This window comes from Scardinius erythrophthalmus (assembly GCF_964197995.2).
Source record: "Scardinius erythrophthalmus genome assembly, chromosome: 16".
In the NCBI taxonomy this organism is placed as follows: Eukaryota; Metazoa; Chordata; class Actinopteri; order Cypriniformes; family Leuciscidae; genus Scardinius; species Scardinius erythrophthalmus.
In genome coordinates, this window is record NC_138236.1 from 7,537,605 (window position 1) to 7,547,901 (window position 10,297).

General features: G+C 37.9%; 2 protein-coding genes across 6 annotated transcripts; one reads left to right on the forward strand and one right to left on the reverse strand.

Moving 5' to 3' along the window:
* The first annotated feature begins 2,748 nt into the window (after nucleotides 1–2,748).
* On the forward strand, nucleotides 2,749–5,976 carry LOC308704547 (telethonin). 2 transcript variants are annotated; one of them, XM_081388939.1, is made up of 3 exons: nucleotides 2,749–3,926; nucleotides 4,751–5,191; nucleotides 5,833–5,969. In XM_081388939.1, the coding sequence occupies exons 1-2, from the start codon at nucleotides 3,790–3,792 to the stop codon at nucleotides 5,136–5,138; spliced, it is 525 nt and encodes a 174-aa protein (XP_081245065.1). In that variant the 5' UTR covers nucleotides 2,749–3,789; the 3' UTR covers nucleotides 5,139–5,191; nucleotides 5,833–5,969. The 2 variants fall into 2 exon arrangements, with proteins under 2 accessions (XP_081245065.1, XP_081245064.1); XM_081388938.1 differs by having other exon boundaries at nucleotides 3,170–3,926; nucleotides 5,836–5,976.
* ccdc127a (coiled-coil domain containing 127a) lies at nucleotides 5,555–9,272 on the reverse strand. Of its 4 annotated transcripts, none has more exons than XM_081388934.1 (3): nucleotides 8,447–8,730; nucleotides 8,084–8,207; nucleotides 5,555–7,030 (listed from the first exon to the last, which is right to left on the reverse strand). In XM_081388934.1, the coding sequence occupies exons 2-3, from the start codon at nucleotides 8,196–8,198 to the stop codon at nucleotides 6,339–6,341; spliced, it is 807 nt and encodes a 268-aa protein (XP_081245060.1). In that variant the 5' UTR covers nucleotides 8,199–8,207; nucleotides 8,447–8,730; the 3' UTR covers nucleotides 5,555–6,338. The 4 variants fall into 4 exon arrangements, with proteins under 4 accessions (XP_081245060.1, XP_081245062.1, XP_081245063.1 ...); XM_081388936.1 differs by lacking the exon at nucleotides 8,447–8,730 and adding an exon at nucleotides 9,203–9,272 and having other exon boundaries at nucleotides 5,956–7,030; nucleotides 8,084–8,172; XM_081388937.1 differs by lacking the exon at nucleotides 8,447–8,730 and adding an exon at nucleotides 9,203–9,239 and having other exon boundaries at nucleotides 6,010–7,030.
* Nucleotides 9,273–10,297: the final 1,025 nt, after the last annotated feature.

The window sequence follows — 10,297 nt, forward strand, 5'->3', positions numbered from 1 at the left end:
TACATCATATGTGACATAATGTAGTTCCACTGGATCGTGGGTCATGGGGCTCGGCATTCATATATCAATAATGTTCCATTACAACCAATTCAATTTCCAATACTACCCTCAGATCCCACTTAAAGTTCTAAAAGATAAAATGAGGTCACAAAATGATGAGCCATCATGCGAGAAGCTTTTCTCTGCTCTTTTAAATGCTCAATGCAGTGTTTTTGTATAGCTCAATATAAACCTATATGATCTGTGTGAGTGTCTTTGTGTTTGAGGGGCATTTCTCATCCATCATGCTGTGCAGGTATTGCAGGGTCCCGTTACAGGGGAATCTCGCTGCAGCGAGCGTTCAGGGCAGGCGAGTGCTGTGGCTTGGCTCAGGCCACAGAAATCTGATGCTGCACCTTGCGTTCAATGCATCGCTGGCATTTCCCGGCAAACTGTCAACATTCCACTCCAGGCTTTAAAAGGATGTTGGCATCATTGCAGTCATCTAAACCTGCATGTAATTGCCTAATGCCTCTGTAAAGTCAGGGAGGAACCAGCAGAAATGTGTTCTCAGTGTGGTCTAGATGCGGTGTCTTAGTAATCATTATTCTATACCAGTCATTTCAATAAATAGAGAGAGTTAAACACATTTAAACTCTCTTTTTTGTAATGTGGGCTGTGTTATGTCATTACCACATGAACACTATACAGCTCTGGAAAAAATAAATAAGAAATAAGCAGTTTCTTATAGATTTATGATTTACTATTTTCTATGGTTTACATCGAGTAATATAGTAGTAACAAGTAAATGTATGAGATTACATCTCGTCGTTCCATCACAATGAGGTGCAGTAAAAAGGCACTTAATGTTAAACAATTCTATTAAAATACTTACTGTTTCTCGATTTTACTTACCTACATAAGTGGCTTTGGGTTAAAGATGTAAACATTAATTTCATGTTTGTTTGTTTTTTTTCTCAGATTTGCTTTTACTGGCTGGATGGAAACCCAGAATAAACAAAATGGATCTCGACACCAGGGTGGATGAAATGGGGAGCTCTGATACCTGGACATCTGTGGCAGGAACATCTGGGTCAGCCATGACATGAACCCCTGCCACTGGGGCAGACGAGATATGGCATTTGAACAGCTTCTGGGGCAGCTGTGACAAGAACTTCTAATCTAGGACCAGGCAGTCATGCAGGAACCATAACAGGAAGCTTGAAAAATCACTCTCGACCACTACAACAAACCCACGAAGTGTGAAAGAATGTCACGCGCTTATAAACCCCGCGCATTCTATTTGAATGCGCACTATGACATAGGAAACAAACACACACAGCGATTTTGAGCGTCTCGATATGATGTTTTATTAACAAAGTTCGGGAGGAGCACGTTCAGATAATTAACACAAGTGGCAATCAGTAATCAAGGGTAAGAGCTATATATATACATTCAGCAGTCTCACCTCAATCCATTGACAGTTTCAATCCCTCAATCCCTCTACCACCCCTTCTCCACACTTCTAGTCCTAACCACTTAACGTTACCATACGGGAGGGGGTACTCTGGGTTCGGGCCGAGCTCGGAAACCCCTAAACTTTACCCCCTCTAATAGGCTAAATGCCAACTATGTAAGTGTGAACTTGTGAAACTGTATTAATGGTTAGTTATCGTTCAGTCCCATCATACACTAACGTTATAATATTAAAAATGTATGTTTTAAAAATGAAACATGGAATAAAAGTAAAATATCAGAACAGTGAGATAAGGCAAATATTAGGCTATATTATATAAGCCCTATTATATTATAAATGTTTAATATAGCCTAATAGAAGATGTTGCTGTTCCTATTTTTGTATTGTATCGTATTTTTGTATTGCATTGTATTAAAATGTATTCATTTGTTACAGGAGAACGCATAAAACATTTCTAAGGAATGTGGTTGTCACCCCCTGGTGACTATTTTTGGAATTATGCTTAAACTAGATTTCATTAGCCTGGCAAGCCAGACCTACATCAAGATGTTAGGTCTGGAAACTCACCATAGTCACGGCTCACTCCGAGGGGCGGGATAAACGGCTGTCTTTCAAATTCCCTCTGCACGCAATAGGACAGCGCTTCAACCAACCAGAGCGTTTTCCCAACAGCGGAGCTTAGTTGATAGTTTCAACTTTTGCCATATCTGGCTGGCAAAACGAGGAACACATCTTCCTTTTTTTAAGAATGACTTAAGTGCCGTTCTTTGCTCTTTTCTCAAAGAAAAACTTAACTCTAAGTCCTCCAGAGTCGTGGCCAAAGCCGATTCGAAAGACCGTTGTTCTCCATAAGCAGCCGCCATTCTTTGTTTTCAAGTAGCAGCAGCCAGGTAACCGTCGCAACTCTGTCGTGTATGTTAAGACCGCCCCCGCCTACTCTATACACAACGTGATTGGCCTGACCCAATCTGGGTTTTTGCAGCGAGAAGGTTTATTGAGAGTTGCTAGACTACCCTGGCTGCGAAATACATTTTGCTGCCGCTAGGGTGCGTCTAGATTTCTAGGCTAAGATTTTATAGCTTCAATAGAACTTCAATTTTAGTGATATCAACTTCAAATTTGGAACACAACTTGGTTAGACATATGTCGTTGATTTTAAAGCAATTTTGGGGTAAAAAATATTTTATAAAATATAAATATTTTAGCTATAAAAAAATGGTTAATATTAGGCCTAGCCTGCTAGTTCTACATTATAAATGTGTTCAAATCTAACCACTTCATATCTGTGAGCAGTCTGCATTGTGACTGATTGAAGAAGAAAAAACATTGCCCCCATTACATGACAAGATTTAAAAAAAAAAAAAAAATCAATTTTATGAAGTGACAAGGGGGGCCTTTTACCCCACACACGGGGTAAAACCAAGCATGGGGCAAAAGGCACAAAGTATTGATACAAATAATTTTACTAAAATAATAGTAAATTGAAATTGAGGGGGCACAAATCAGATCTCCCCCCTCATGGCGGCGGCCATGAATATCACTTATAACAGGTTGTTGCACGTTGAAGCCAAATTTAACATTGTCCCGCAGGAATCCTCACGTCCTCTTTCATCAGTAACTCAAGAAAGGATTGTTCACACTGCTGAGTGATGGACTACACATCTCACCTACAATACAAGATTCTAGCAGACTGGTGTAAGAGGATGGCATGCTGCACTGAATGCCACGATGTGAGATAATAATGCCTTGCGGCTTTGGCACAGGCGCTGACAACCGAGACAGACAACAAGGACCCTCTGACATCATGAGTGTCAGAAATATCTGCACCTTCTTCTATTTTTACTTTTTCAGAATATCAGGGATGCTTTGTTTGTTTGTTTGCTTTTACCCGTACACTATATACCACATATACTGTATATTGCATACTTTTAAAAAGCACCATTGGCACCAACATGCATTATCTTGTTTTTAGTGCAAGGAACATGGCAGCCAACATCTAGTTTTGTTGCTATCAGCAATAACCGTTATGTTTCGACGCACATACAACAGGAAATCTGAGCCCAGATGGGACATTTGGCACTGTTGACCTCCTGGTGAAGATGTGAGTCTTGCATTTCAGTGAAATGGTCGTGGTATTAGTCATTTTCCCACCTCGTCAAACTACACCAATCTGAGCTGACTACCGTAGCCATGATGGCAGGGTGTAAAAATAGTAACAAACCCTATTTATAAGACACAGACACACTCAGGAGGGAAGTAGCAGCCTTTATCAGAAGATCTGACTGATAACGTTCTTATCTTGGCTTGTTTGTTTTGACCGCTCACTGGATGAGATGCATTGCCTGAGCCGGACGCCCAGGTCATATCTGCTGAACTCCTACAGTGATTTCCAGGAGACTGATGAGATTGCCAGAGAATCATATGAGGCCACCTGGTTAGACCTACTGATGGAGACCAGACCAGAATATAAGTATGCGTTTCTGTCTCTGACTCTGTTTTGTCTTTGCAGATTTTAGATGTGTTTTAAGGAATGCTTCATCCAAAAATTCAAAATCTGTATATTTACTTGCCCTTGTTGTTCCAACCCTGCATGCTGTTATCAACAGTTAATAGTAATCAGGACTGTCATCCAGGGAAAAAAAAAAAAACAGCTAAATCATTATTAAAGTCCTTATCACTCATGCTACATATTCAAAGATTTCTGTAAGGAACAAACCAAAATTTAGTTGTTTCTCTCTGCTGCAACTCTCATAGCTTGCATTTTTTCCTCACAGAATGTTATTGTATTCAAAAGACTTGGAATATAGCACACAAGTTCTATAGATTTTCTTTCGTTCTCATTTCTCCAGTCTTCAGTGTCACATGATCCTTCAGAAATCATACTAATATGCTGATTTGATGCTAAAGAAACATTTCTTATTATTATCAATGTTGAAAACAGATGTGCTGCTGAATATTTTTACATAAACCGTGATACATTTTTTCAAGATTCATTAATGTAGGCCTATAGAAAGTTGAAAAGAACCGTTTAAAAAATATATAGGCTACATTTGTAACATTATACATGTCTTTACTGTCACTTTTGATCAATTGTATGCATCCTGCTGAATAATTAAATGTATGTATATCCATAAAAATCGTAGTAACCCGAATTACTGTGAGAAGAAGTGAATTTTGAAAGGAAATTTGTAGCCTACGATTGTAAAGTGTGATTTTGAGTTTGTGAACAAAATGTTTTAAGTTGGTCATTGCTCAGAATTTACTTAGCTTACTACTTATTAACCTCCTTCACAGGATGACACGTGTTGAGAAGGACTCGATAAGAAAAGAGAGCTACGAAAGTAAGCAGGTGGTCCATTTCACGGTGCGACGATTCCCAAACCAGACGATTCGCATGGGGAGAGAAGGGGAGCCGATGTCGGAATATCGTTTACCTTACAAAAACATTCTCCCAATACCACTATTTGTGCCCAGAGTCGCCACACCGCCTGACGTGACCCGCGAGCCGTCGCCCGCCATGGACACTGAGACTAGTTTAAATGGAGTTTGCCTTGAGAAGAGAGAGCTGTCGTCCATTACCGAACATAAACCTCTGGTAATCCAACCCAGGAGTCCAGACTTCAGAGCGTCCAGCCTCATCTCTCCACCACGAGACGCTCTTCGCTTCCAGCGACGAGAGTGATGAGCTGATGAAAGCTGTTTGCCATCATGAACATGGATACGATGACAAGTATGGTGGGTGACCTCACTCACACTTTAACTCAAAGCCTTCTAACCCCACATGCTCACAAATATTATTTACTTGAGAAACCTTAAGGAAGGAGGATACAGAGGCCACAAAAAGTAATTTTCACAGAAAAGGCTTAAGATAGTCCATGACTAAAATGCATGTTTGAGCTGTTTGAACCGAAAGCAACTACTTAAATGTCAGTGCCATTTTTTTTGTCTCAAGATAAAGTTTTTTTTTTTTTCTATGGCATGTTTTTAAAAGCTACTTAAATGCCCCAAGGACTAATCCTGGCTTAGTCTAAGCCCTGTCTGTGAAACCAGGCCACAATTTATGAATATTATGCTCGTTATGAATCATATCCGTTTTATCATTTGAAACTTTTTATTGTGAAATTATTTGGAAGTGTTTATTTATTTACAATAAATGCATGAAATGTAATGCAGTAACATTTATACATTTTCTAAATGTGGCTTAAGCATCTAAATTTAATTGATTATGCTAAATAGTGTCGCAAAAAAGGATAAACTGGGGAAACATTAATGATCTTGATCCTGAATAAAATGTCAACACTGCACAGGTCTGAATGAAATGTAATTACATTTTTATATGTTTGATTATAAATTAATGAGCTGTTGCTCTTTCTCAGCAGGTTTACAATGAACTGCAAGGACAGACATCTCTGATGGACGATCAACATCTGTTCAAAACAGTTAGTAGTTCTTGGAAAAAAATGCAATTAATAAATGCTTTCTTGACTGTACATTTCGTTCATATGCATTTATGAAATTATGGCTCACAATAAAAAAAGAAACCTGAATCGATAAACTAATATATTTCTTTTCAGAAAACATTCATTGTATTTTATTTTTGTGGTACATATTAGTTATGAACCATCTTTAGATTGAGAATGAATTAATCCTCTGCAGTTCATAAGTGATGCAACAAATAAGAAACCATTTGATTCTTATGCATTCTACTTGATCAAAAAAGGAGAAAGAAAACAAAAACAATTCATGTTATGATATGATTGTCAAGGACTTTCCTGAAAAAGTTTGGCATAGCTGATAAATAAATCATGACAATAACATTAGGAAAACATTTATGGAAACAAAATCGTACTTGTCTCTTTTCATAAAGATGAACTGTCCTGCATCAAGGTCTGCTGGAGGATGGCGATGCTCCTTTGAGCGTCTCCTCTGCCCTCTTGTGTTTCTGCAGGGTGACCTGCAGCTGCCAGTACCTGAGATACAGCCACATCAAATTCCCATTCCTGCGCTTATCCATGTTCAGTAAATCTGCACAGTGTCTGTCGTTCTTAAAAATGTCCCTGAGATCGTCCTCTAGGTTCAGCTCGGCAGCCGCCGGGTTTTTAGCCACCTTCAGCAGCAGGTTCTTCTCCATCTCCAGCCGATGTTCCCGTGGCATGAGGATGCTGCAGAAAGCGTCCTGCCTCTCCACTAGCTGAACCTCCAGTTCCTGTAGCAGAGCCTGAGCCCTGCGCTGCCAGTCCTCCTCTGTCTGCAGGGCTTTCCGCAGCGCCACCCCGCCCAAGCCAGACTCCAGCAGGCGCTGCTTCTCCACATCCAGATCCCGCCGTTCCTGCTGAAGCTGCTTCCGTTCCTCCATGAGCTGCTGACTCTGAGAGATCAGGGCTTTCTTGAAGCCCTGCACACGCTGGCGTTCCTTCTCAAGCTCCACCTCCAGGTGTGCTGCCGTCCGCCGGTTTTCCCTCAGCGTCTCCCTGTACTTCAGCTCCAGGTCTCTGCTGATGGCTGCCATGTCGCAATCGTACTTGTTCTTCACACTTTGGATCTGGCTCTGTGATTCTCGAGTCCATATCCAACCTAGATGAAAATAAACCCACAGAGATGTATATATATATATATATATATATATATATATATATATATATATATATATATAAAAAAACTCTTTCGTAAGAGTGACCAAAACAATTTAAACAGAATATGACTCTAAATCTACAACAAATTACATATCAGTATAAATCAGTTTTATTGTTAACTGAAACTATTAAAAGGGTTCAATTGTAAACCAGATATTTTTATTTTGGGGATTTCTAGCTATTTATCGTACAGTGGATCAATAATGTGTCCTTTTGTTTATCAATCAAAAAGATTACATATATTTTGAAAGGTAAACTGTCTTTTTTGAGAATATTTGGAAACCCTATATATCCTTTATTTCAAACTTTGATTTTAGTAATATAATGAACGAGGTAGAAAGAGATAAAATAGCTTGATTCTTGAACTTTTTTTTCACCCACAATTATTACTACTAAACCATTGGTCATTTAATAATTTACTGTTTTTCCAAAATTACCCCTTTTTATAATATGATTTGCTTCTCTTGTATGCATGACTATTTCCAACTCTTCTTAATGTGTAGCTATCTGAACTGACCTTTTCTTTTGTTTTCTTAGTTGTTGTTTTATGTTCATTATTATTATTACCATCATGTAAAAAAAAAAAAAGAAAAGTTTTATTAAAATAAATTATTAATTAAAAAAAAGCTCAAACAAAATATAAATACTAGTTGAAAACTCAAAAATAAGAAATGTTGCCTTGGCAGCTGACTGAAATAAGTTTAAGTACAAAAATTGCTAAAACAGAAAAAAGAGAAAGACTGTGAATTTTAAATTGTTCATTAAAAATCTGATACAACATAATTGTTAACATATAGGAGATACACTAAAGAGGTAATACTGTGTGAAAAGCTGTAGAATTTACTTGATGGATTGCTTTTACAAACCTCTCATTAACCCAGATTTCATTACAGATACAACCTATAAAGTGGATTATTCAGTATAATGTAGCACACAAACATTCAAGACATTTGTGAGGGTGAATGACTCTGAAAAGCATGTAAAGAGCCCTTACGAAATGCTGCCAGTCCGATCATGGGCACCAGCAGGGCATAATTCCATCTGCCCCCGTCATTTCCGGCTGGCTCTGGTCTAATATTCCATCTAGGAGGATCATTCAGGTCGTTCATGGAGAAACTCTGATCAGAAAGTGAAGTAAGGTGCTTTGTCACAGTTTCGTGCATCTGCCACACATCACACAAACCACTACACTGCATAGCATACATCAAACTATATCCTAATAAAGAGTACACAACACAACACTGCTAAAACTGCAACCCTGAGAAATATTATAAATGCATTTCTCCGGTAGTTAACAATAGATTGCACAATAGATATGTTCACATTTTACTCTTGTGAACATGTTTCCTTTGCTTACCTTGAACAATCAAAAGTTTTTTGCATAAAGTGCTTCCAGATCCAGACAGCCTGGACGATTATGCAATGTTCCATTAAAAACATCCAACATCCATTTATTATTTCATAAGGGAGTTGAATACGTTTATTATTAAAATATACATATCGAACGCATCGTATACACGTATAAGTAGTCTTTAAAATAACTGATTATGTATATACGTATTATTAAATGTTCATAGATCCATCTTTATTTACAAAAATTACAGAAATACAACTGAATTGGATTTTGAACACCCCTAAAATAAAGCAACATATTGGTATAGTCCGGAGAGCTGCGTATTTGAGATTCTAGATGTTCGCAACTGCGCAGGGGATGCGCAGAATAGTTTCAACCATAGAAGTTTCAACTAACAAAAAACTCTTTAATTACACTGAGATCTCTGTAGCTTTGTTGTGCGTAATAAAGCTTTTTTTTTTTTTTAAGAAATACTTCGATTTTGTTTTTGTGTTATCAACATGATGGTGTTTTGATATCAATCGTGGTAATGATAACATTGTTTTTTCATGTCATGTACCTTTTATTGCCATTTATTTCATGACAACTCTTTCTGAGTGTTTAATGGATATGACAATGTTGATATGTTTGGTCTTGGTGGAATAGAGTTGCAACGCTGCCTGCTGTTATTGCTGCTGCTACAGAGCACGTACAGGACTCTCTACAGCCAATACACACACAGACATGCTGCTGCTATACAATATAGAATACATGAATTACCTGTAGCAGATCTATACAGATGGAGGGAGTCTGAAAGTACGCTGCGACTACTACTACTAAAAAGATGACCAGTATTTGAAGGTTGAGCAACGAGCTCATTGGCTACTGATACAGCAGGAACCAATCAGCTGTGCCCTAAAGAGAATGATGTGATTGCAAGCATGCTGAGTTAAGGACCTATCAGCCTGTGCCATCTAGAGTTTCATGACTGAACTTTTGTATTTATAATTATCAGCTTCCAGTCTCTGCCTCACATTGGTCCCAAACACTCTGATTTTATTTTCATTTCACCCGTTATTTAACCATCCACAATAGGTGTATGATAATAACCCAGTTAGTATTGAACTTCTGTATAGAAGATACTTCAGTTAGTATCTTTACTGGGTAGCTATGACTTCACAATATGGCATACTATCCTCTTTGCATTTTTCCTTTTATTTTTTTTCTATATATATAATTATTGTATTTATTTATCTTTATTTATCATTTTCTATAGTATTATGGACAATATCCTCTTTAGCTGTTTAAATGACATATTAATGACATCTCATCTTTAAACTAAAATGTTTCATGAATTGAGCTAAGGACTGTTATCAAACATAAACTAACAAAGGTATAACCAAAATTCAAAGAGAAGATAGCCAGTACTCTTGCTCCATTAGAAATGACAGTGAAAGATAGTGTGAGAAATCTTAGTGTAATAATTGACTCATCCCTATAAGCTTTGATAAACAGATAAATTATGTTGTAAAGAATAGTTTTTATCAGCTTAGATTGATTTCTAAGATAAAAACCCTTTCTTAGTTTTAAGGATTCGGAGGTCGTCGTCCATGCTTTTATTACGTCAAGACTGGACTACTGCAACTCTCTCTGCAGGGATCTGTGAATGTCGACTATGCCGTCTTCAGCAGTGCAGAACGGTTTCTGACTGGCACTAAAAAAAGGGACCACATTACTCCAGTATTATCCTCTCTTCATTGGCTGCCGGTTCAGTACAGGATTAATATTAAGATTTGATTAATGGGGTTTAAAGCACTGCTTAACATGTCCTCAAATTACATTGCTGACCTTTTAGGATCTTACGTATCAGGTAGG

Coding starts and splice junctions, on each gene's coding strand:
- LOC308704547 (XM_081388939.1), top strand. CDS start 3,790: ATGCATTGCCTGAGCCGGACGCCCAGGTCATATCTGCTGAACTCCTAC. Junction 3,927..4,750: donor GAGACCAGACCAGAATATAA/GTATGCGTTTCT, acceptor CCTCCTTCACAG/GATGACACGTGTTGAGAAGG.
- ccdc127a (XM_081388934.1), bottom strand. CDS start 8,198: ATGAACGACCTGAATGATCCTCCTAGATGGAATATTAGACCAGAGCCA. Junction 7,031..8,083: donor GATCGGACTGGCAGCATTTC/GTAAGGGCTCTT, acceptor ATTTTCATCTAG/GTTGGATATGGACTCGAGAA.